General features: G+C 44.3%; 1 protein-coding gene and 1 long non-coding RNA gene across 2 annotated transcripts; both read right to left on the reverse strand.

The window, feature by feature from the left end:
• Window positions 1–7,521: 7,521 nt before the first annotated feature.
• On the reverse strand, window positions 7,522–10,750 carry KCNE4 (potassium voltage-gated channel subfamily E regulatory subunit 4). The gene is made up of 2 exons (XM_013181591.3): window positions 10,522–10,750; window positions 7,522–10,102 (listed from the first exon to the last, which is right to left on the reverse strand). Exon 2 carries the CDS (start codon window positions 10,074–10,076, stop codon window positions 9,585–9,587), a length of 492 nt encoding a protein of 163 aa, XP_013037045.1. The 5' UTR covers window positions 10,077–10,102; window positions 10,522–10,750; the 3' UTR covers window positions 7,522–9,584.
• Window positions 10,751–13,062: 2,312 nt separating this feature from the next.
• LOC136791441 (uncharacterized) lies at window positions 13,063–26,457 on the reverse strand. Its single transcript, XR_010833528.1, has 3 exons — window positions 25,975–26,457; window positions 16,483–16,590; window positions 13,063–16,223 (listed from the first exon to the last, which is right to left on the reverse strand). It is a non-coding gene; the product is annotated as an uncharacterized lncRNA (long non-coding RNA).
• Window positions 26,458–26,690: the final 233 nt, after the last annotated feature.

A 26,690-nucleotide genomic window follows, 5' to 3' on the forward strand; every position in this document is an offset into this window, starting at 1 on the left:
GGAGGAGCTGTCCTAACAAGTCTTCAGAGCTTCTATTTTAAACCTTTAACCAAAGAAACCGCTTCCTAAACATGTTAGCCATGACTTTACAACTCAGCATGCGTTCTCCAACTCATCCCATTGTGCTTTAACATGCACGTCCAGTGACTGCATGGGGAAATAGTGAATTTCAGGCAATCTTCAAAATTAGGGGAGCAGCAACAGCAACTGTGCACTTGCAAAATAAGCCAGATCCTGCATACTTGCTATCTCATAACACTTCGGGTATATATGAAGTCATTATTTACACACACACACACAAATAATGTCACCAATAACGTGGAAAGATCAGGAGAAGAGGGAAACAAGGCTAATGCGGGTAGCTGACGTTAGAGCATGGTGCTGTTTTCACTGTCTTGCTGGCTTCTTGCAACCCAGTCTTTCCCTAGGGCTTTGTAGCACAGTGACTTTTATGGACTAGGGTTTAAATGGAACAGTTTGGCCTTCAGATGCAACAATAGCTTACGTGCAAGACTCCTTAAAAGCACGGGTCTCTGGAGGAGAACATGAGGATGTCTACAGGAATGAGTTGGCTGTGGCCTGAAGCAGCGGAGCAGATTTGTGTAATCCTATCCCTTACAGACCAAAGAGAGGAGTTAATCATTTTCCAGGCAGTGCTTCAAATTGGATCACTAGGGATATCTGTGAGGATTCCAAAAGAAATGTTCCTGACTGCCATTAATGTGCTCGCAGTGACGTATGACACACACACACAAATCAGCAGCTAGCCTGGAAAAAAAATCAGCTTGTGTGCAAAGGTACATTTAAAGCAAATGACATCACAAGGGACCCATTAATTTCCAGGACAAATAATGACTCCCACTGCTGTTCCACGTGTGCCCCAGCAAAGGGGCGCAGGAGCTGGATGCAGGGCATGTGTACAGTCCAGCTTCCATCCTTGAAAACTCCAAGGGGCCACGCTCTCTTTCCATAACACTTTTTACATGCTTACTTTTATGAGTCTCTTGATGACAATCTAAATCCTGCCTGTTCTTCAATAAACCATTAATCTCCCAGATAGAGTTCAGGGAAGTTGCTGTGTAGCAATAAAGTGCATGTTTCCAGAGCTCAGAGGGAACAACAAAAAAAGTGAAAGGGAGTGACATTGTTTTTAAAAGACAACTTCCTGGCTTGGGTTTGAGGGGCATGCAGGGCTATCTTCCCTAAATACTACCTGGAGCCTGCCCCTGACCTCCCTGAACCGTAATGCCACTTTGCAGGTAACATTCGTGAGAACAAAGTCCACCTTTCCAAAATCAGAGTCAGTGAAAAGAAGGGACTGGTCATTTGCTGCATGAAGTTGCCACCCTGATGGCACAGGGGCAACATTCAGAGCTCAGCAGCCTGGGAGCCTTTTGTGAGCAGTAGCAGCCGGGACTGTGTCTTGGTGAGCAGATAACAGCTGAGGACAGTCAGTGCTCATCACGACTCTGCCAGTCCACCAGACCTGGCATGGAGGTCAGTGATTTCACTACCTAACTCACATTGCCCAATTCACATGCTTGCTGCTGCTTTTGCAGACTGAAGCATAAAATGTCTCCTCTTTATCTTCAAACTGCTTCCTTTCGGTGTGCTGAGGGTACCAATCTCACAGAGACAGCGTTGCAAAAACCAATAAATCCCCACATCAAGCTTGGCTAGTCCTGTCCTGGGTTTGCATTTGAACTGGTGACCCACAGTAGAACTAACAAATTCTGGGCCCCACTTTATAACAGGAAAAGTTAACACAATCACTTGTGCTTCCAGAGCCCTATAAAATTGATGTTAACCATATGTCAGCGTGTGAATTGCATGTAGATGTTAGGAAAGCACGTACCACGCCACTCAAAAGAGGTGGTAGCAGTCAGCATTAGAAGTTCCAAGGAATAGAAAAAGTCATGTTCAACCTGACTTGGCTGCCTTAAGCTGTCTTCTATACAGAAAAGAAAAAGAAGGTAAGGATAGGGCTGAAAAAAAAATAAATTCCCTGGGCTACAACCTTACAGAAAAACGGTAGTGAGAGGAAAACAACAGGTACATCAGGAGTATACAGACAGAATTCCTTTTATTGGACTTTCCCAGTTCAAACTGGCACAATTCTCAACAGAGAATGAGGGAAAAATCACTTTTTGTCTAGACATAAATACAAGGACAAAAGGAGTCTGGTAGTTTTCCTCCAAATTCCTACATCTGTGATCCTTCCCTGGCACTCATGTATCTCACGAATACTCCTATACAGGATGCTTTTAATCTTGCACTTTCAATCTGCCCATTCTACATGAACATTATGTTCTTGTTTTTTACTGATAATAGTGCTTCACAAGACAAACAAAAGGTCATGGAAGAGAAACTTTGAAAAAAAAAGTCTTTTTTTTTCACTAACAAGATATGATATTTTGAATGCCCTCCATGAGCCTTACTACAATAGTAATGCATAACTGTAAATATTCACCCAAACACAAAATATAGCACCTTTAGCCCACCTGAAGCAGTAAAAACCTTGAGCAGCCAGCTCAAAAGCAATGTTTTTGCTTGCCATTGCAGCACAATGACCATTGCTGATGCTGAGTTATGTCAGCAGCCATTTTCATCTCACCGGCAATGACTCTCTACAGAGACAGGTTGCTCAATCCTTTTCATCCAATCTTTCATTCACGTTGATTTATAACAGCTTAATGAATATCAGACAAAAAAATCACAGTGGAAATTCGAGGTACACATCCTGGCCATAGAGTAGTTAATTAGATGTGACTGAAGTTAATTATGTTTAACACTCATCAGCTTGACCCCAAGTGAGAGAACTTGACAGAGCTGTTGCTGCAGTTCCTTTGGTGAAAGCAGGATGAGCACTTCCTCAGTAAATATGGGTAGGTGCTACCATCACATCACCCATGAGCCTCACTGTCATTTCTTAGATAACACTCACCATTTAACCAAAGTCAACAGAAATATAAAGGTCAGCAGCAGCATCCTCTAGTGTAAAATGCTATGCAGCTGATAAAAGTTAACACGTAATGCACAGCACATATGTACAGGCCAGGACTTCCCACAGCGCTCTCTTGCAGGGCTGCATGTGGAAATTCGCTTCTGGAGAAGCATCCAGGTGGTGTTGGGCTTTTAGCAGTGCCAGCACCGCTCCCCGCTGCCATAAGTGTCGAGTGTTCCCTGCTTCCCTGTACAGCAGGAGCACAACGCCAACAGGCTGGAAAGCAGTTAATGACACTCATTAGCCTGCTGTTGCTGGCAGCATTGGCAATAGCAGTGGTTCATTTTGTAGCATTATGTATCTGGAAGGAAAAGGATGAGATGATGCTCCACTAAAGTCTTGAAAGATACAACACTGGGGCTTGTCTAAAATTCAAGGATAATCTATCTGCTATTCTGTAGCTCCATACCTCGTATTAAAAAATAAGCAGCGGTTTTCTTCACTCTTCCCCTCTCTTCCATTTTACAGGAGACCTTGATCAGGTTATCATGTTCTGAGGAGAGAGAGAAGGGGAATATCCATCCTTAGAGGCACACAGTTTACATTTCTTCTTGAAGAGAAGGAAAGACTGGTCTTCCGTATATTCTCTAGGATGGAATTCAAAATCCCTTGTGAACATTGCGTGTCTCACATCCTCTTGCCTGCTCTGTGCAGCTAACATTTTCATTGCTGGGACGAGACACAGCTGTCCCAGGGAGGGCTAGGCTGGGGAGCAGCACTAGAGCAGGCTTGCATTTGGAGGTAAGCTGCAGGGGATGGAGACATCGAGTGCTGGCCCCAGCTGAACAGCTGGCGGTCATGCCAGAGGAAGTTCTTTGTATTTTGTGGTTCCTTCTCTGAGTGAAAAGAGTAACAAGTCATCTGTCTTGTCTCCCTTTCTGTCAAAGCTCAGCACCCTGAGATTCTCAATGCAGTTATTTTACATCAGCCTTAGGCAGCAAAGAGGTGCTCTTCTTTAAAGTTTATAAAGGAGAATATTAGCCAAAGCAAGCAATTTTCCAGAGTACCACAGTGAACCTGGAGGAGGGGAGGGATCTGAAATTGGTCTTTCACATCTCAGGCTGCTGTCCTGTGCACTGGCACCTCTTCTGTCATGTCAGAGAAGCAAAAAAGCCCTGCTCCATGGCTCCTGCTGACCTAAGCAGGCCCAGTGGGATGAGCTGCACACTTCCAGACGGTCAGAGAAGCTAGCAAGCATCATTTGTTGCCAGTGGTTACTTTAGCATCTAATGGTATTAAGGAGGGCAAAAAAGTTAATTGTTCCTAGGTGGGGAGATTTATTTATTTATATCATTTATTTCATATGAGAATCGCAGGCATTTCATGTCTATCACAAACACATCATATTCTCACAGCCAGGAATTTAAGTAGCATTATCTGATAAACAAGTGAATCACAGGATAATTAAAGAGGTTACCCAGGAAGAGAGATGGGAAAGCAGCTTGTAATATATACCATATAGCCTCCTTCTCTTAGTCACTTATTGGGACAGCGAAAAGCCTCAGTCCAACCTGGCCTAATATAAACTAAAACCCTACCAAAGCCCAACAAACCAAACCAAAACAAACAAGCAAACAAACAAAAACCTCTGGAAAACTCTGGTGCTCAAGGTTCTCATTGATTTTGTATTATTTGTATTATTTTTCATTTTCTTGCTTTTGTTGAGATGGATACAAAAGTGTCTATATACTCAGAAAAAAGCTTATCTTGCAGCTGTTTTGGCTGTGTGCAGTAGGAACTGCAGAGGCAGGTGAAAATGGAAAGACTACAAAATCAAATCAACCAAATACACAGAGACAAATATGATCAGTGTTTTAAAAAACAATAGCTTAAACAATGTTTGGTTTTTTTTCTTCTCAGATCCAAAAATGTATTCTAAATCTAAAATGCAACCATGAACTCAGGGAGAAATACTCTTCCCACTAGAACAACAAGGTCCAAAAAGATTATAACACAAGAGCAAGTCAACAGCCATGGGAGAGCTTAGTCCAGCTTTGGCACAATGGTACCTGGCACAATTGAGTGTACTGCTCTGCACCCCCTTTGGCCATCTGTGAGAATGCCCATCTTCATCCTTTGTGAGGTTTGGAAATCCTGAGATGAAAATTAAAGGTGGGTGGTTTAATCTTCTCCAAGATTAAATGGATGCGTTAAAAGTGACTGACACGCACATCTGGGGACTTGTGTGCTCCATCTCCTTGAGCAATACACCTACTCTTGTCCAACCTCAATCACTCAGGACTTGAAGGTGACAGTAATAGTTTATCTGCTTCCTTCCTTTCGAACCCTGTGAGAATTGATTTGATTATTTGGGTAGGTATGGGCGCATGTCTGAGAAAGAGACAGATCCAGGGGAGCCCACTGTGAGAGGGCCAAGCTGGGGAGAGAGGTTTTGAGTTGAGTTGAAACACATGAGGCTCCTGGCCTCACTTACCACGGCCTGTGGCCTGCACTCCAGCCCTGGGAAAGTGGAGTCTTCTCCACTTCGTTAACCTTCCCTCCCTGCTTAACTCTTTCCCTGGCCTTGTGCACAGGGAAGGGAGAGGTTCTGCATTTCCACTTCAATTATTCAGCAGGTTTGAGCTGTTGAATGAATAACCTCTCTGGCACAGCTGTATGGCATCCACTGGTGGGTTTTGGGACTGTAAATCAGCCAGCTACCATCGCAGATTCCAAAGTGATGATCTTGAGAGCTAGCGTTTTTATTTACAGTAGGTCCTGGAACTAAACCATGTGAGCGTGCCACATGTGGCCAACATTTCCTGGTCTATCAAAGGAGATATGTGTTAACTATTCCAGCAAGTGTATGGGGCACAGCACTGCCAGGAAGTGGGAGCCTAATTGCTGTGTTCTTTCAAGAAAGTGCATTTGTAAAAGTAAAACCATCCCAATTCAGTTCAATTACAATCAATTATCATTGCCTTCAAGAGAAGATCTATTAGCTGTGAATCTGGTTTAACTTACTGAAGCACACTGCAAATGTCTAGTATTTTTGAGAAAGGAAAAAAAAAAAAAAAAGGTTATTACCACCTTTTTCTCCTTAGTAGTCAAGCGGGTTTTGAGACAAGCTTAATGGGAGCAATTTTCGTCTTTCTGTCCATAGCTTTTCAAGGCTAGCAACATTACTTCTGTTTCAGAGCACTAACGACCTGATAGCCTTGGGACACCAGGCTGTCTTCAAGACATCATTACACTCAGTTGCACATGCAAATTAACTTTTAAAGCTTTTTTTTTTTCTTTCCCCTGGTGCCGTCAGAATACTTATTTGGACAAAGAGAAATGCCCTAGTAAATGGATACATGCCCAACTATCACGTATACTCTCTGAGCCCCACAGGCCAAGGATAGCTCCATAGCAGTCCACGACATGGTGGTCACAATTTCATGCTTACCAGCTCACTTCAGTATAAATAGACCCCAAAGCAAACAGTGTTTCCCTTTGTAGCAGCTCAGTTTAACACAAGAAGCTGCTAGAATAACATAGCTTTTTGATCCACAAAGTGGAGCTGTAATTTACATTTTCTTCTGTTTTTCCTTCTTATCACCAGTGCTGTCAGACATCGTTTGATTCATTATTGTGGCAATGGAAACACTGAGCCACGTGGGTACATGTGGAAGATGCAACATTACTGACCTGCTTTTCCAGGACATCGTGGATGTCCCAGGAGATTACACTGCTGCTTACATAGCTGATGGGTAGCTTTACGTCCACAGAAGCTTTTGAACAAGCTCCAGAATGATTTGATAGGGAGGGAGTGAAGAGAGCACAGCACAAGGGAACAGGTTTTGTAGGAAAGTGAGCAGATATAACCTTATAACAACCTGATTTCTGAAGCAATCTAAAATTCCCCCCATGCAAGTAGGTCTCAGGCAGTGCCTGTGACCCCATACATACTGTCACAGCTTGAAGGAGATAGGGAAGTGCAAAGTTGCCTCTAAACACTTCCACCCTTCGTTGGGAGCCAGAATCCTGAAACCTCCCCTGTCCCTGCTGCTGGAAATGACAGAGCAGCAGTGAGACCCATGGTCATAGCTTGTGACAAAGCCAGCTACGTACCATGGCCAAGTACTGGAAGTCAGTGGAACAACAACCCGTGTCAGATACTTGCAGTAACCTCAACCCTATCCCACACAATTTGCTACAGTGAAAAAAAAAAAAAAAGAAAAAAAAAAAAGAAAAAAAAAAGAAAAGAAAAAAAAGTTTTTACAGCAGCTTGTCAGTTTTGCCAGCCTCTTCAATGGCTAGGCAGTAGCCCCAGGTCTCAGGTCTCTGCAAGAGGACTCAGCATCACTGCAGCCCTGCCTGCACATGGGCAGGAGCTGGGAGCAAGGAATTTGCCCAGCACAGAGCCTGGGTAGCACAGGAGTGCCCAGCTCAGCCTGTGACCATCCTGCAATGCTGCAATGCTGCCAAACACGAGGAGTCCTTTCAAAAGAGGCTAAGAAAAAGACTCTGTAACGATTTTGCTCAGTCACATTTCTTGAAATCTATTTGAAATAGTGAACAAACATGGACACTTTTCCAGGAAATGTGTTTCTTTATTTAAATAAAAATTAGTGCCAGTACAAACAATAAACTTTAAATACATGAGACAATTATATACAACTCAATGTTAGGAATTATATACATCAGGTTTTTACAGATACAAATACATCTATACCAAAGTAGGAGGATGAAGGAGAAAGCAATGGAAAATGTGACAACTCACGCATGTCAGTCTCGTTTGGAAAGTTTCAGGATTCAAGTGATTCCAGGCAAAGTGCCAAACTGAATTTGGCTTCTTTCAAAACTTAAAGCAGTCCCTTTTGGAGTAAATCTACCAAAAAGCTTTATATGGTCTGATCCAAAGTTCACTGAAGTCAATGGAAAAACTCCCGCTGCCTTCAGGCTGAACTGGATCAGGCCCCTTCTGAGCACAATGGAGCCTTTGTTCTGCTGCCTGGGGGCACCTCTGCAGGCTGCATCACATCACATCAGCCCTTCCAGCCAAACACCTTTCTCCCTCTGAAACGAAACGGCAGGCAGACAGCAGACTCTCGCCTCAGCTTGTTCCTGCTCTTCAGCACTCATTTTTCAAGCTGTCTCTCAAGCTCTAATGCCAGTGGATAAATCACAGAGCTATTTTAACACAGGAAATATCTGGAGACATTTTGCAAGCATTTTTGCTGTGCAACACTGTAGATTCAGGCTCTTTAGCCCTCATGCTTCAGAACTAATCCAAACATAGTAATAAGTTACTATAAAATATAAGGTATGATTGAAATAACCATACATTGCTACAATATTAACATTACTTCTTTTAACAGTGCAATAATTTAGTAACTAAGTTCATGAGCATTTGAAAAACCACAGTACCATTAAATTAGGGGGGGAAGTTTGTGGTAGTTTTAAAAACTAGTTACTAATGACTTTAGAGAAACGCATAAGTCACATGCGAGATGGAAAAAAACAAAGAAGACAATGCAATGTTTATCTACACTGGCTTAAATAGAGCAGAAAGGCCAGATTATTTAGTGATGTAAATGGGTACAGTTTTACTGACCTCAGATGGAGAATATGACTACAACAGAGAAACACAAAATCTTGTGCCTGTCCCCTGAAGTCAGTAGGATTTTGCTGGTGACTTCAGTGGGGCCAGGATTTCACCCCCGTTGGGTTAAATTCTATTCTGAATTCCACCCATTTTTCAAGGGATGTAAAAGAGCAGCATTTGTTCAAGCCTTTCTAGATCTTGCACCTTGTAACAAAGATCCTTTGATTGTTTTTTTTTTAACTTACAAATCTTTGCCTTTAGTGATCAAATGTACATGTCTTTAAAAAATACAAAAGAAAAAAATATCCTACTATTAGCTGAGTCAATAGGTGGATTGCAGCAGAAGTTGGCATACATGAACCAGCCAGCACAGGTACAACTTAAGCAAAGACAGATGCAGTGGCATGGATCTGAACCTAGGCTTTACAAACCTCCTGGAAATACAGGGTCTCCTTTGCTTTTTTGTTCCCCTCTTTCATTCTTTCTGTGCCTAAAGTCAGTCTCCAGCCATGCATCAATCTTCCTTCAACACCAGCATCAACAAAGTTGCAGCCTTTGAGGCCATTGAACAAATCTGCTGTTGGGTGTAGTTTGTTATAGGAAAAAAACACAGTAAAATTAATTCTAGTCTATCGCAGTTTTGTGTGAATGAGCAACACCATCATCTTTTACAGCCAGGCTCTTGTGCTAGGGTAACTTCTCTAAACATTTCCCAGATATTTTCAGAATTCTGAAATATGCAGAGATATGCCAGGAATAGTTACCTCATTAGAAAATATATATCTATGTATATATATCCTCCTTGTTCTTAGCTCTTATGGTAGGAAATAATAATGGGAAAAATAACATTAAGCATCCCAATTACGTGCAAGTTACATTTTGGAGCTTGGTACCACTGCTTCTTTGTCCTGCTAACTCTCAGGAAAGCCTCGGGCCCCAGGGCACAGATACTGGTAGAGTTACTGGAGAGCAGGAAAGTTGAACCACAAGTTCTTAGTGGGAGCTCCACTCATGCTTCGGCTGCTGACCAAGGGAGCCCGGCAGGTGCTAGGAGTTCTTGTGGATGTTTTCTGCAGAGCCCTCGCTGCTCTCGTTGAGGAGTGTTTCTGACACTTCCCCCAGCTCAGCATCCAGCACTTCCTCCTGGATGGTGAAGTGCACGTCTGGGGACGAGGACTCAGAGCTCACGCTGCTGCCTTCCATCGAGCAGATGGCACAGGACAGGGATGGCACCATGCTCTCCTGCAGCATGTTCAGCATCATGGGGATCTGGACAGACTTCAGCCCCGATATGGTTGGTAGAGGCTTCACAGCTTCCCCCCATTCTCTCTCCTCATCTTTGTAGAGCAGAAGCAAATTGGACTTCTTCTCTTTTCTTTTGGATTTCATGTAGCCCAGCATTATCCCTATCAGGAAGATCCCATAGAAAGACATGACGATCAGAATGTAGAAATACTCGTTGCTGTTGTTCTTCTCTGTGTTGCGGGATTCGGCATTAAGCATGGCTGAGGTCATGTTTGCATGGTCCATCTTCAGCATGGAAACTGTATTGCCACAGCTAAAGCCTGAGGGAGAATTGGTGTGGATATAAAGATCAAACTTCAGATCAAAGATTTAAAGAAACATCTAAAGAAATATACCCCCAAGCTATTCTTTATTACTTGTTACTGTAGGCTTGCAGGACACACCTGATTGAAGCTTGCTGTCTGTCATACCTCCGCAGTAATATTGTAACTGAATGAACTGTTACCCAGATGAAGAGAACATTAGAGGGAAAGAAGATATTTAATATTAAACCATAGCAAGTAATATTCTGAAGTATAAATCACCCAATCCACGTAAATAAAAAAGAAAGAAAACTAAATAGAGTCTGCCAGGCACTTAAACATAGTTTTGTACTATTTGACCATGTTTCCATAGCAGGAGAAAGCTTATAAGTGTTATTTTACTGAATGGTGCAGGAAAAAGTCAAAAAGCAACTTACGTCGGTATGCAAATAATTCCTCCCTTTGCAAAGCTCAGGAGACCTTTCCTCTCCCAAATGCCGGGTGCTCTGAAAACTTTCCTCTGCTGCAGTTGGAATAAATAGCTCTCAAGAAATGTTTCATCACGTGTTTTAGAGGCACAGTTTATAATAGTTTTGTGTTGGAGTCAACAGATGAACTTGAAGGATTGCAGTTCAACCCACTGAACTCTTAACAGCTGTGAAAAGAAAAAGAGTTGGGAATTCAGATTTTACTCTTTCCTAACCAGCTCAGCACCAGCTCTTTCACCTTCTGAATCTGTTCATTTCACTGCCATCCCAACTGCTAAGTGTGACCTGCTGCCCCAGGAGCTGCTGTGCAGCAGGAAAAAACAGCAAGCCATTATCCTGTGTTTGTCATAAAATACAGAAAATATGCATTTGGGTTTTATAGTAGCTTCTGTCACGTTACTTACATGCCTGCTATACACAGTTTTCCCTGAGGAGACAAGGGAGGAAACAGGTTATTTTCTTTGCCTGGGACTGGTGAAAAAGCTTCACCAAGTGTGCACAGAACAAAGTGGTGACTTCGAACTCATGCTGCAGATCCACTTTGCGTGACGTACAGGGATGTGGAGTACAGGTCGCTGGGTCTGCAATGAGGTCTGGATGGAGGGGTGCTGGTGCCATCCCACTTCAGGCATCAAAGCAGCAGTGATGGCATTTTGGTTCCCCACATGATCAGTGGGAAGATGCAGCCTCCTCCAGAGGGCAACTGCGAGCTCCTCGAGGTAGCAGCTCCCTCCTCCCTCCGTTTGTAGAAGGCAGCATTTTCACAGCCTGCCTGCTCTTTATGCATAAATCAGACAGGACCACGGAGTTAACGTGGATTTTAGTGTGATGGGACGTTAACCACTTCTGGGCAGAGGTGAGTCACTTCTGCTCCCTGAGTCACTGCTGCACCCACTGCAGCTGGCTGCGGGGCTGGGCCGGACACCCTGGGCTCCCCGGACTGCTGCGGAGGGCAGAGCTCGGATGCAGGCTGGGTGTGCAGCGTTCCCACATCGGCTCCGTGGTACAGGAGGCGCTGAGACCCTTTTCAACACGTAAGCAACAGTATAGGCCATGGGAAGAAGGAGGCCCTGCTTGCACCTTGGGGATTTCACTTCCTTATCCCTCTCCATCCCCATTCTTCACACACAAAACCCAATTAGTCAGGCCCCACATATGTAATGTGAATGTCACCCCTTCTGCAAAGCTTCAAGGATGTTTATGTAACAGGACACTCCACTTCCAGAAAACAGTTGACTGGTGCTGGAGTTTCCCAATGGTAGGTCTGGTTTGTTGGTTTGTTGGTTTTTTTTTTTTGAGTTCTCCCCACCCCCATAGTCACTTGTGAATTCTTTGCATAGATGGCAAATTCTTTTCCAAACTCTGCCCTCACAATCCCTCTGAGGTAAAGGCAGATAGGCTTAACCTCTCTTAACATGTAGGAAAAAGCAAGAGAGAGCAGTTAAGCCACTTTAAATGAAGTTAAGAATTCAAGAAAAGACAGAATTCTATCTGTTGGAACCAGTATTTTCCATTGTTTCTCTGAAAAACTCCATAGAGAAAATAAAAAAAAAAAATACATTAGCCAGATTCCCTTCTCTGCCCCTTAAAATAGAGGATCCACCCTTTAGGATGTTGGTTTTATCTCCCTGCACATTCCCATGTGATAGCTCAGGAGCTGTTGATGTTGGGCTAGTGTCTATTGGGATTTCATCTGACAAAATCTGTCTGCAGCACCAGCTTGCCAAGTCTGGATACTTCTTCCCAGTTTCTGACAAATTACTGAGCAGGCAGCAAGAACATATGAACTGGTAGGCTGAAGCACAACCCAGAGCAAGCCTCTGGATTTTCTGGCTAACTTTGAGAAGTTTTATTTCACATCTTTCTCAGCTCCATGCAACAGATACTTTCCCAAACAGTGTATTTGTTGCCATATACTCCCCTGTTTGGCTCCAGAAATTTGGAATTTGAGAAATTTAAGGCAATGCATCAGGTTTTTACCAACACCCTTTTATGCACAACATTCAGAAAATGGTGAGGAAATACCCGAGATTGCTGGGTCAGTGAAACTTCACTCAGCACAAATTCCTTCCCTCTGCCTATAACATCCCAGTAAAACATCTCTGAAGCTGTGTGTTCCTGAGAACAAGAAGAACTAAAGCTAGTCCTGCTACCAGTATTATACAGAGAATACAGGCCATCACCCACCTGAATGTGAGCAGCAACCTCAGACATCCAGATGCACCAACACCCCTGAGCTCCCACAGGTGAGCCAGCAGCGCAGCGGGTGGACCATCTCTTCTGCAGGTGCAAACAGGGTCTCTTACTTGTTCCAAGGCATGTAGCTGAAGCTCTGTACAGAGACACCAAGGTGAACTGCAGCACCCAACAAGGGCACAGGAAGACTTGTCAGGTACATCCATACATTTATGCAATCCCCTGAAGTCCAATGGAAAGAAGACTGAATTGCATAATTATGCATAGCTGTTGCTGAAAACTCTTCGCAACTATATTTACTTTGACTAGCTGATGACAACAAGTCTTCTCCATCTGTTAGGTCACGATGCTGAAAAATAGTTTAATTTTAAAAAGATCTGGAAGGAATCCCTGAGCCTTCTTACAGAGATTAAGAGGAGGGATAGGAAGACACTGGGGAATAACCATCTGAAAAATATATGCCACTTGTGTTCTGGCACCATGTCAGCTTTCTTCATCTGTATCCTGCAGAAACTACATTTTTAATCTAAAACAACAACAACAAAAGATCTAGAAAGATGAAAATTGTTGCCTTTCAACTCTGCGTTTCAAAATTACTTTTGTTACAAGTTATATTTTGCACAACATAAAACTGTTAGTCATGGGAGAAAAAAACACAAAACCTTGCTTTATTTGAAGTAATTTTGGTTTTGGAGTTAAATTTACTATCTATTTCTTGTTGAAGGTTTCCCTTCTTCCTTTCAGATTATTTTTTTTCAACCAAACCTCACACAACTTCTCCTGAAATTTCATTTTCAGGTCTCTTACACTTTCAGTAATCGCCTCTCACGTGTTCCTGTTCACCATCTTTGAATCACTCCTAACCTAGGCTCTAACTTTTGAGAATAAGCCTCATGCTTTTGCTCCCACCTTCCCAGATACCTTTGAAAATCAATCAGATTAATAAAGATGAGGAACAGATGGGCACTCCAACGATGAAAAGGTCACAATATTGTTGCTCAAGCGAATTTTTTTTTTCTCAAGGTCCCTGTCTCCTAGAGAGCCTTTTGTGGCAGCAATCTCCGTCACCAAAGGACGCAAAAGTTGAAGCTCAAGGCATCCCATGGGGCAGGAATTCTTCACAACATGGCTTAAGGGACAGCATAATGTGAATCCTTTCTCCAAATAAAAATTTGAGGATGGACAGAAAATGAAACAAAGACAGAATCCATTATCAAGACAAGATGAAGTGTCCTTAGAGATTCGGATAACTCTCTGCAGGCTACCACGGAAAATACGAGCGTAACCCTTCATTATGGTCATAATCCACAGTCTGATGCCGCATTTATCTTTCTTTTTCCACTTACTGAGTTAATAAGACTAAAGATATAAGATACAACCATTAAAGGGCTCATTCCTACGGGAAGCTGAGCCCATTTGGTAAGTATATGCCAACAATGTGACTCTGAAGAGTTTTTGAGCATGTGCATTCTTGGAAATAGTCATTCAAAGTTCAATAGGATGGAAAGAAATTATACATGGGAAAGTCAGAGGGACTGGGTTTTTATTCCTGAATGTGGACCTTTAATGGAAGTAATGATTGGGAATTTACCACTAGGGAGAAAAAGGGGGGAGAGCTTTGTCCTGCAAATATTGGCCAAGTTATAGTTTGGAGCTTCCAGGCACTGCGGGGGGGGGTGTGTGGGGGAAGGCAGGAAAGATGATCGATCAATGTTTTCCACTCTTATATATGATTTCAGTTAAAGTAAAATTAGAGATCAAGAGCTGGGTTTGACACAATAATGGAAGACACAACAAGAAGGGATGTTTGTGCCCTTGATTTTGTTTTGCATTTTAAGACCTGCTGTGCTGTGATGTGTGTGCTGACTTCTGGTCCTGCTGCAAAACACATGCCTCACTCAAGATCTGATCCAAAGCTTCTTGAAGTCAAAGCCCATTAAAGTTAACGGTAGTATCCCACCAAAAGCAAACGTTGAATCAGGAATGGAACCTGCTTCTTTCAAATTCTGTGCAACTAAATTTTCTGTGAACCTCATGAGTGTACCTCATAAAAGAACTCGTTCAAAACCAGCAAGTAAGTCATGTACTTATTCCCAGCGTAGGACACGGTAGCCTGACGCAAGCCATGTGTATCCTCTCTAACAAGCCCACTTACAGTATGAAGTTTATGAGCTTTGTTATATGCTCTTAACACTCCTATGCCTCCCTTCACCCACTTGTAAGATGGACCTAATGATACCTACAGATTAGACGTGCTGTGAGGGTACAGCATTGTGATGCATTTGCAGATCACTACCTGAAAAGGTAATAACCATTGTGTGCGTAAGTGCAACAGCATTACCGCATGGCTGGCTTGGCATCTGAGCAATTCTCACGCAGCTCTAGGTTCATTGTCATTTTCCGTGACTCTTCCCTGTACTTCATGCTGCAGAAATAGATGACACTTTGATATACTTCATGCAAGCAATTTCTGGAGGAAGGTGGCAATTTTCTTAGTATCATCCACAATACACTGTGCTACCACCTGGATACCAAACGGAAGCAACACTACCCAGTTATTAACTGTATAAAACTTAGTAAAATGCTACAGCTCTGCCTTGGTACTGTACCGTCTTCACTGACGGCAACATGCAGGTATAAGTCCGAAAAATGCATGAATCAGCCTTCTTGCAAACTTCACTGTTTATTTTGCTTTAATTCAGGTTTTATCCACATTTCAGAGCAGACCCCCATATCATAAAACTTAAGTTTCTCAGGCATTCCCTGTACCCAGAGCAGCAGAAGCTCTCAGTTTTTAATCAATAACAGCAAATATGTCTTTAGACACACCCCGCAGCCAAGGTGGCCATTTGCCCTAGTGCTCACAACCCTACCAGAGGCAAGAGATTACCCCAAAGTCATGCCTGGAGTATTGCAATTGCCTTCCAAGCACACAACAGAGATCTCTAAGGCAAAATTGGCTTCTGATCCTGAGAGATGACAAGCAACAGAAAATCGCAGTGATGTCTGGAATAACAGCATGCACTGAGTTTAACGTTGACTATAAGGGATCAGTTATGGGAGCTGCAGTGTTTGGGGACAGACATTTCTTTTCAACCCGTAAACTGAATTTAGAAAGCTGTGAGTGACTGGAAACAGACAGAGTGGAGACAGGTAACTCTCATGATAGCAATAATAAAAAGTTACACTAAAAAAAATACAGACTTTTCAGCGTCTTGATACGAGAATCTGAGTCCAAAGCCATCACAACCTCAATTTTCTTTCCTGTAGCTGACATATTTTACAAAGTTATTTTATCAGTATATATTTCTATACAATAAAATGAAACATACGCTTCATGTTACCTTACATTTTTCCTTTGATGTGACACAGAAGAGGTAGGTACATTTGACTTGAAAATGCTTTCTCTTTTCTTTCTCCTTTTTAGTTTTAAACACCATTATTGTTTGGATGCACTGCAATGAAGAACAAAATAAATGAAAAGCTTTCTTTGCTTGGGATCTCAAATGCTAGATTGAGTTGCACTGTATATGATTAAATGCATTGGATGCATTTGCTTCTATTTGAGATTTAAAGCAGTTAGCAGCATTCCAAATTTTGGATGCCATTAAAAATAATTCAAGCTCATCTACATTTGATTAGCAGTATTTAGAAGAAATTCACTTGACAAATCCAAACACATTTCTGTTTCATCCATGAGTAGGCAGTGCTTACTCTTCCAACTGTGGAAAGGTGCTTCACGAAGGACCATTCACCCTCCCTCTGAATCGCTTCTGACTGTAGGCAGCTCAGAGTTAGTGCCTTCATTGGCATTAAAGGCTTCTAAAAAAAAAAAAAAAAGTAGATGAAGGGATAAGAACAAAAAAAAATAAATAAATATTTAAGTTCTCTGCACACCACATGGAAATCTCTCCTCAATTCTATAATTTTTTGTTGTTGTTCATTTTAAGTTTCTTCATGATCTGAAAAATTCAGCATATGTCATTAACTGAGAAGCATAAAAAATAAAGGCGAGAGAAACACTGGAAACATTCAGGTGCTTGCCTTGAGCTGTCACCTGACCACAGAAATTAAAGAAAGGAATTTGGGAAAAGCTGAGCTGATGAACAGGGAACACTTTTAGAGACACTGACAAACATCTAGATACCTAGCTGTACATCACTGAAGTTCAAGTAGGAAAGCATGCATTCCCTCATGCCGGGAACAGTTTTAAGTAGCATTCACTTCAGCAGGGAGTTCGCTACCTTCTTCCCGGGTAGCAGCCACCCGCTACCTACTGCCGTTCTCCCTGGCTCATGCCTCATCCAGCCACTCCTGCTCTTGCTCTTTCCCAGTTCTGCTGGCTACACGGGAGCCCAGCACGGCTCCGACACTTTGCTTTGGGCTTTTTTGGCAAGCATAGGCAGAAACCAAGAAGAAAGGGGAGTGGAAGGCCCTCTCATGAAATGAGCAGGGCAAGGTTCACATACCAGTGACTTTCTCGTGCACTGGCACGGAGATGTAATGTGTAACTGTAACGTGTAACAGCTCTCAACATCCACCCCGCGTGGAAGGAATTGAGAAGAAAACAACAGACAAAAAAATAACCACTGGGGAAATCATTGACTCTGAAGTCAAAAAGACCAGTTGCTCCTTAGTCTTACTAAAACACGACATTTCATTTTTAATTTTCATATGTCAAGAAATAGTAAAGACCCCAGCATTTAGATTAAATGAGCCCTGCCTAAGATAAGTACCCAGAACTCCCACTGAATCCACTGGGATTTGGTGAGTGTGATGAGCAACTGCTAGTAGAGTGCAAGGTAGCACTCTGGCCCCCTGCACAGACTCTGTCTAGTTTTCTACCTAGAGATTAAAGTACTTGCCAGTATATACGAGAGATTTCATATTAATGTCTATTAATACTGCTCTTGATGGCAGGTTTGAATGCAGTGTATTCAAAAAAAGGTTGAAAAAAGTGAGGGAGAGCATCATGACATTTACCACAAAAGCAATTCTGCACCTTTAGGAACTCACAACCACATACAATAAAGAATAAAGCACAAGCGTCACAGTGATCTTCCATCTCTCCTGAAGAGGAAAAAAGGCCGCAGAGGTGAGTTCACTCTCTCCTCCCATAAATAAGCATAGAGCAGAAATGAAAGGGATGGATAGTGACTTCTCAGTAGCACGCACCCGGTCCAGCTGATGTGAAAGTGCTTTTAAGGTCTTAGAGGAACAAGGCACATTTCTATTCAGTATTATTTTTTCCAGTCCTGGAAAATTTGTTCACAAAGTAAGACTTCACAGCCATGTCAGCGTAGCATCCCAGGTCACCGTGACCTTCAGCACGCATCAGATTTTTCACTTTCACATGGATACCAGATGTTGAGCACTTTCCCTCTCATGTTCAAGGCCCCCAGGCTTTTGAACAACATCAGGCACCGACCATCATCCGCGTTTGTAATGCTGCCTTCCAGTTTTTGTTGTGAAACCTCCGCGTTTGCTGTAGCTGTTGAGGCAAACGTCACACCCCATTAATTTTTGTTCTCCACCCTGTTGACCTGAATATTCATGGGACTGCAAATGTAGTTCAGATTTCATCACTGCCATTTTCTGCAGCAGCCCCTTTCAAGCTGAAGCAACTAAGACAGCACTTCAGTTTGATTTATTATATCTTGGCATCTGTTGACTGTACTTACTTTTAGAGCATAAAGTATTCAGAACAGTTATTTGCATTCTTATTCCAAAAGTCTGCTTTGGAAACCACAACAAAAGGCACCAAATAGCAATCTGGGGTGTAAATAGCAGCAGTTGGATGAAACTCAGGTGTGTAGCAAAGAGGAAAGAAAGCGAACAAAGGAGGCAGCAATAACACATGTATCTTCTCAAATGGGAGGAATTCTTCATGGCAAGGGAGGGAAAGCATGAAACCGCAAGTTCTGAAACACACTGCTGAACTCTCAGCCTCTAATGGCGAACCCATCTGGAGCCTGCCTTTGGCTCCTGTAGGGGTTGGATTTCCCCTTTAGTGTCCAGATAAATGACAGTAACAAAAGATGATTGCTGAAAGCAGGCTGAGGTCTGTTCTGAAGGGTGGCCTTGCAAAGCTCCATGAAGCCTTGGAGTCAGTGTGGTTTCACAGCATTAGTCACTGGGGCCACAGATGTGAGTGTGCAGACAACTCGTCTCTAAACGCATAATGCAAAGAACTGTATGCAGTGCAGGGTCGTGCCAGCTCTAACAGAATGGGATTTCTTCCTCCCTCACTGATAGAAAAGACTCATTTCTTTCTGTTAACTCCAGCACGGGTAATCCAGCCTCATGGGGACAACTGATGGAGCTCCAGTGATGTAATCTTCCACTAGACCCTGACTGATGCAAACCCCCAAGCCCAGCACTACCACCGCCACCACCTTACTTTGCCTCCTGCATGAAAGAAGTTTCAAAAGAGCTCCAAGAGACAAGGAAAGCCCAAGGAAAAGCCCGTCAGAAGTCCTCCTGATATCTCCATCAGCACAGTGAGTTCATACCGTGCAGATTAGGTGGACAAAAAGTAGACATCAAAACTGGACAGAAAATGAGAAACTGTTGTGTTCCCCATGAGGCACAGCCACACCATCCGTGGAAAGCTGTCCCCATGCGTTGAACAGAAAAAAAAGAGCGAGAGCACACTTTGACAGTGCAACAAAAAGATTGATTAAAGGAATAAAAATGAAGCCCCCAAATTTATTTTTAAAGAGTGACACCAAAGAAAAGAAACTTAATAACGTATAGCTGCCTACTATTACCAGGGGCAGCTTACTTGCAGTGACAGAAGAAACCAGAGGAGATATATTTTGCATGAGCAGGCATTTATATCTCAGTGGGGAGATATCGTCCCGTCCTGATTCTATTTGTTAAAGCAAAGACAGCCATTAGTTTGATGGAATTATGCTTTTAGAGCTAGGGGAAAACAGCCTCCTTTCTTGGCTGCTTGTAACATGTGAATAATCAGCCCAAAGTAAACAATGTGTGGTCTTGTGTGGTCTTTTTGCTCTTCATATTAAGCTGGTGTTTCACTCAAATCTAGGAAGTGACAGGAAGTTGAGAATTCTGCACAGATACTGACGATCCTGCATTTTCCTAGCAAGCTCTAAAAAAGCAACATGTTTTGGAAAAAAAAATACTGCTATTCCAGATGGGAAATACAAGAAAAGCATCACTAGACACATAGAATTAATTAATACTCCTTTGAGTTACATAACTAAGGAATCCTGATGCAGCCATATTCACAGAATTTCCTGACTTTCACAAACACACACTTGAATATTCACACATCAGTGGAGTGATAATCAATCCTGAAACTGAAATGTTAGAAGAGTTCTTGAAGGCACCGTAACTGTGTATTGTGTGTAGTAAACCCAGTTCATGGTATGCAGTGGTTGCTCAGCCCGGGGAGCAGCAGCAGTGCGCAGCAGAAGAAAGGGCGCAGCACAGCGGGCTCTTTGTTCCCTTTGCTGCTGCACTGCAGACAAGGAATATGTTTACAGCAAGGATCCTGAATGACGACGACTTTTTGACATGCTGCTACCCATTTCCAAATGAATACAGAGCGGGGAGAGGCCACGTTGGTTGTCTTGCCCATCATGTGCTCGCTCAGCCCCCACATTCCCTGCCAGCCTCCCTCACTGTTGGGGATGCACACAAGCCATCTACTTTGCAGGCTCCCTCTGCCCCGTGGGCTCACCCTCAGGCTCCGTGCATTGCACAGGCAAGGGGACACAGCCTATTCTCATCCCAAGTGCTTCAACCATCAACTGAAGTTGCAAACTAGATGCTTCTACTTTGAAAACAAGCACTCATGCAGTCTGTACGTACGTGGTGGGGTAAAAGCTACTCCTGTTTCTCGCCACCTTCTGCATCTGCACCTCTGGTCCCTCTCCTTTGATTTCTCCCACGTTATCCCATTTTCAACATTGATGCCCTTCACAAACCAGCCTGCCAAAGTTGCTTCTACAAAGCCCTCTAAAAACCACCTGCTTGCCTGTATTTGTAAGGGGGAAGGGATATGGGAAAGATTTTAAAGACAGTCTAAATAACGGCACAAGACAATAAATACTCAGCCACACGCATATATATTCCTCAGCACCACACATTCATATTGCTTGCCCATGTCCCCTGTAGCTTTTCTGTGGCATTTCTGCTCATCAGCATACTTACTGTGCCACATTGGATCACAGTGATGCTGCTGCGGGACGGGGCTGGCTCTGCTGTGAGCGAGACACCTCGTGTCCTCCGAGCCCTGGAACAGGCGTTGTGCACCGAGCATCTGCCAAGCGCATTCAGCTGGGGCAGCTCAGCAAAGCTCTGAGCGCTCTCCGAATATTGCCCTCTATGAGAAAGCTGCCAGAAAAGGCTCCCTCCTGCTCCCAAAAGATAAACTTTGGTTGCCGCATGTCCCTGGGGGGCCAGCCCCACTCCTTGCCCCTGCCGGCAGCAGCGCTGGCGCAAGGCACATTCCAGGAATGCTTCCAGCTGGAGCGCCCACATCTTGCTTTCCCCTGCTTCTCCCAAAGGCTGGGACATGTTTTGGCCAGGCCTTTTTTTTTTTTTTTTTAAATTTTCTTTAAATGGTTGCTCATTCTTGAGCAGAATGGGTATATCTATCTGGAAGGTTCCAGTCCTTGCTGCCTGGTACATCTTACTGGGACTGGAGCCCAGACATAGAGAACATGCAACCTAAATCAATTGTTTGTAAGCAACAGCTTCAAATGAAAAAAATGTGTGCAGATTAATTGCTGTAGACATATCTTGGCATTAGGACCAGCAACCAGCATAAGCGAGGAAAGAAGGAAACAAGAAAAACATCAGCTTTCTGGGATTAAGGAGACTTGATGATTAAGCTTTTTGATTTTCTGCTGAACCAACCAACGCATCTCAAATAAAAATGCCCCTTCGTTATTTTTCCTAAACCCAAGAATTAACAAGATAAATCCAAATTCCCATCAATGTTTTGGTCTATCATGAAGTCTTCTTTTAAATACCCAGCTAGCTCTCTGGGAAGAGCACGCAGAAGAGAACAAAAGAGCAGACAGCACACGGTCACTGCGGCACTGGATGATGGGCTGTGCTGGGATGCAGGCTGGAGGCAGCAAGAGGAGAAAAACCTTATTCTCATCTTCTGTGGGACACGGTAGCAAAGAACCAGACCAGAATAAAACAAAAGTCACATCTTTCAACTATGAGAAGGATAAAAGGCAACTGCAAAATCATTCAAAACCAGGAGCCCCGTCCCTGTGGCACTCAGCAGACTGCATATCATGGGATGCTGAGCCCCTGTAGGAAGCCCACGGCCCCAGGAGTGCTCTCTCACTAGCTCCCACTGTGCTCCATTTCTAAGGACAGAAAATGTCTGCTATATTACAGGCAGTCAAGAAGCACGGGCTTAGCCTGTGAACTTCTCATTTCCGTTAGATACGGCAAATCCTCCCAAGGGTCATTTCCACTGAAGTTGCTGGGTTTGTTTGTTTTTTTTATAAGGTGAATCATATTCTGCCCTTTAGGCTTAAAACCTAAATCCCTTCATAGATAAAATTCCTACTAACTGTACTAGCTCTGCAAGTTGCCAGCCTAATAACATCATATCCCATTGATGTCAATAGCCATGACGATCGATCAGCTCTACATAGCACTCCAAAACAACACGTCTGTCTGACTACAAATCTGTCATCTGTCCTACTGCAGACGTTGCTGTAGCACCTCCAGGTCTCAGGGTCTACTGTTTCCCAGTTTCTGGTATAGCCCTGTCGTTCCCTCCATCTCACGCACAGCCCATCTTCTGTCTGCAATACCTCCTGCAGGTAGTAGAGCCTCCTCACAGATGAAAAGCCCTGTGGGGGAAGCCTAGGTCATTGCCAAAATACCGAGTTGTCCTTTTAGTTTTTTTTTTGTTGTTTTTTTTTTCTAATGAATGGTTTCAGGTATGATGAATCTCAAAAAGGGAAAAAAATAAAAAAGATAGAGGCATTGACTCAGTTATCCAGCTCTCAGATACATCAAATAAATTGCCCAGCTCCTCTCAATAATCATCTGCTTTCCTGAGCCAAATTAACTAAATTAAATTTCCAGAAGTCTTGTTAGTACAGTGAACCGAGGCTTTGCCCCCTAATTTATTACAGCTTTCATTTCATTTCCGTTATCTGACTCAACCCTTCATTTCAGAACTGGTCAATTTTGAAGCAAGTAGGTTCGGTAGCACATGGAAAAAGCCATGTGCTGGACCGCAACAGAGCCCGAAAAGCAGCAGCTGCTGTGGGAGCAGCCGCCCCGTCCCTGGGCTGCCCGGCGTGATGCCACCCATCCCGGTGTGGTGTCACCCATCCCGGTGTGGTGTCACCCATCCCGGCGTGGTGTCACCCATCCCGGTGTGGTGTCACCCATCCCGGTGTGGTGTCACCCATCCCGGCGTGGTGTCACCCATCCCGGCGTGGTGTCACCCATCCCGGTGTGGTGTCACCTATCCCTGAATGTTGCCGTGGCTACGAACGAGGCTCGGCAGCAAAGGCTGCTGCGGAAATGAGATTGCCATGGCACCGAGGCAAGCAGGATGCTGTGCTGGGCAGGTAACGCGCTCCAAATGCTGGACAGCATTTTGATTAATAAGGGAATGTACCGTGGTCTCTTACAGGCAGGCGATGCACTGCTTTGGTAGCGTCCGCTAGCATTGTTAAACTGGTGGGGTTTCATCTGTCTTTAAAAATGAACAGCAAAATGAAAGATCTTGTTAACAAATCAAAGTAAGGACAACTAGAGTAGATTTGCATTTTTATAAGAGTAAAATGAAAACAAATCATATGCACTAATTACAAGTGAAAACCAAATGAGAATTTCTTGCATCCATATTAACTACATATCACTGCCTTTCTAGAGATGAAGGGCTTCTCGGGGGGGCAGTTGTGGTGCACAGGACACCAAGCAAGAAGCAAAGTGCCATCCAAATCCCCAGGGACCCGTCCATGGCTGGGGGCGTGCCGGGCCCAGCCCGCATGCTGCACCAACACCGCCAAGCAGGAGCTGCGCTCCCGGCTGCAGCCATTTCGCGAGGAGCAGGGCGTTGTGGCGGTACTCCTACTCCTTGCGCTGCTCAGACGTTGTCAGGGCACCAGTCCCACTTCCCCGTCAGCCGCAGCTAATGATCGTCTGCTGGCTGCTTTCCAGAGGGCTCCAGAAGGAGTCAGGCTGCTAAGAGAACAAGGCGGAGGAGAGAAGCGGCTTGCTCTGTGCTCAGAGGTTAGCCTATGGCTTTGGGAGCCCCGGATAACCAAAAAATGCAACACCAAATCCCTTACTTCCTTAAACTTAATCATCCGGGGATCTGAGTTGTGAGTGCTTGGAGTTCGCGTGAGCAATCCGGACATGACAAGATCCCCTGTTTCCACCCTGCTCTCCCTCGAGGACCAGCAGGTCTATCCCCGCGCTCACACCCGCGCCTGGGTCCCCAAAGGCCCACAGCAGAGCCCTGCGTTTCTCAGCCGCTTTCCCCTGCTGCTCTGAGCAGGGGCGGTCTGACCAAGGCTCACGCGGGGCACAGAAATGGCTCCCCCGGGGCCGAGCTCAGGGCAGCCGGGCTCCTTGCACAGCTCGGTGTGGAGAAGGGCGGAGGAACAGAAATGTCCTGGCCAGCCTCGCCCCCATCCGTGTAGTGCAGCCTGTCCAGGCCCAGCGCCGTGCACAGTGCAGGCCGGCTGTGACTGCAGGCTGGGCACGGAGCTCGCCCTCGGTTTGCCGTCTGGCAGGGCAGGCGGCCTGGTGGGGGGACGTGCACCGAGGCCAGCAGGATGCGGGCACAGAGAATGGAGGCCCAGCCGCCTGGCCTCTGCTAGAGCAACAAGACCATCCTCGCCCTCAGGTAAAGATTTTGGCTCGTATCTCAGCTTAACCTGATACAGCCTTCAAAGTAGTGTTCTGTTATGTTTTTTAAAAAACCCTTATATCTATGAAAGCAGTATCACACACAAAATGGAAGAGGTATGAAGTCCCCCTACATCCAAAGCAAGAGGGAATCATGTCAGAACCACTGCCCTTTGACCTTCAAGCTTCTCAAATTAATGGGAAAATGAACTTCATTGCTGTTCACCGAGTCACCCGTTGCACACGACTGCAGTTACAACTGATTCACTGGCAAATTACAAACACTCGTCACAACTTGTTAGCCCCATAAATTTGTTTTTCCCCTTTACTGGCTGAAAAGCTCCTGTAGTTCAAAGGAGTAAAAATATCAGGTGGCTGAGATAGAAGAAACCTTGAAAAAGCAAACCACAGATGATTATCTGGAAGGGAATTTCTTACAAACATCTTATCAGAAGAAATTAGCCCAGCTTTTCCCAGACAATGGCCAAGCCCTGAAGGCTCTGCCTCATGAGCAACTTGGAGGTATTGGAGCATTAAAGCTACAGAAGTTTTACACTGCTGTGGAATACAAAGACCATTCACATACGTATGAGCCCTCCTCAGCCTCAAGACACAGAATAGCTGTTCAGGATCCTAAGCAGTGTGTGCTTATGTATTAGTAAGTGAACAGATAATTTGCAAAGATCCTACCCCAAAGTGACATTAACAAACAGATCCTCAGAAGAAATGCAAATACTGGTTGAGTATGTCAACAACAAGGGTAGAAATCTATGTGCTCAACAGCAGGGCTGGAAAGTGCATCCTGTGCCTCGGCTCTGTCTGCAAGTGGCAGCAGCCCAGCTTCACTGATGTTCAAGATGAACTAAGGATAAATATGCCAGACTGCAGCACTCACAGTAATGGGGACTCTGAAGCTGTTACAATAGGTTATTCAGCTGGAAGAAGAGGCGCATGTCGAGGGGGGGAGCAGCAGTGCTGCTCTGTGATGGCTGGCTGCACACGCACGAGGAACCCTAAGCATATATTTAAAATAAAAACCACACACACACACAGAACAAACCAACCAGAAGGTAAACACCAAGTGGTGCATGGGAGCAGACTGAACTAAGTCTGTGCATCACCGCCAGCAGCTCCCCAGGGCTGCCAACCTGGGTCAGCCCCGCACAGGGACACCGCAGGACCCTCCTCCCCACGCACACACCTCTGCTCGCACAGCCGAAGCTGGAACAGGCCCAGCTGTGAGGAAAGTAGCATGAAAATTATCCCTGAGTGACATGTTAATTATCACTTAGTATTTAAATTGTTTAAAAGCTTGTTGCTATCCATCATACTTACCATCATCCATATTTTCTTAAACTTTGGTTTCAGGGTATGAACATGCTCAGATCGTGCCTTTGGATATCCAGACAACTCCCTTTTAAGATCGTCACATGGACCAGCAGAAGAAATTGGCGGAGATGGCGTGCTTTGAAATTACCAACACTTCAGTTTATTAACCTAGGAAATAAAAAAAAAACACAAGTTAATTATCCTACCCTTGGATGGACTGCGTTATTGATTCCTTGCACTGCTGAAGCATTGACCAGCTCCCAGAGGAGCTGCGCGGGCTGCACGAGATGCATTCCCTAACCCGGTGAGCACCGCACACGTACCAGGAACCCCGGCGGTGGAGGCAGGTGGCACTTGCAGGGCAGGGTGTGCAGGACCACCGCCAGGAGCAATGCCTGACCCCATTGCACAGCTCCCCAAGTAGGCTCTGTGGGCCAGCGCTGGAAAAAAATGGGCCCACAAATGAAGGGAGGGGGGAAGAGAAATCATCCAGAAGAGTTGAGTGGAAAGAGGCCTCGTACAAGTTAGATTCCTCAAAGGACCTGCTGTAATTACTCCTAGATGTTTTCCTCTGCAGTTTCTCATCCCATCTGTTCCCCATATCCTCAGCAACTTGAGGAATGTGGCATAGTTATGCTTCTTTCATGTGAATGCAGAAAAATACTTTTATTTAGTAAATAACAGAAAGCCTGTCATTGTTTAATTATAACTGGTGGCTCAAC

This window comes from Anser cygnoides, chromosome 9, assembly GCF_040182565.1.
Source record: "Anser cygnoides isolate HZ-2024a breed goose chromosome 9, Taihu_goose_T2T_genome, whole genome shotgun sequence".
In the NCBI taxonomy this organism is placed as follows: Eukaryota; Metazoa; Chordata; class Aves; order Anseriformes; family Anatidae; genus Anser; species Anser cygnoides.

Excerpts from the sequence above, each read along its gene's own strand:
- KCNE4 (XM_013181591.3), bottom strand. The coding sequence starts at position 10,076 with ATGCTGAAGATGGACCATGCAAACATGACCTCAGCCATGCTTAATGCC.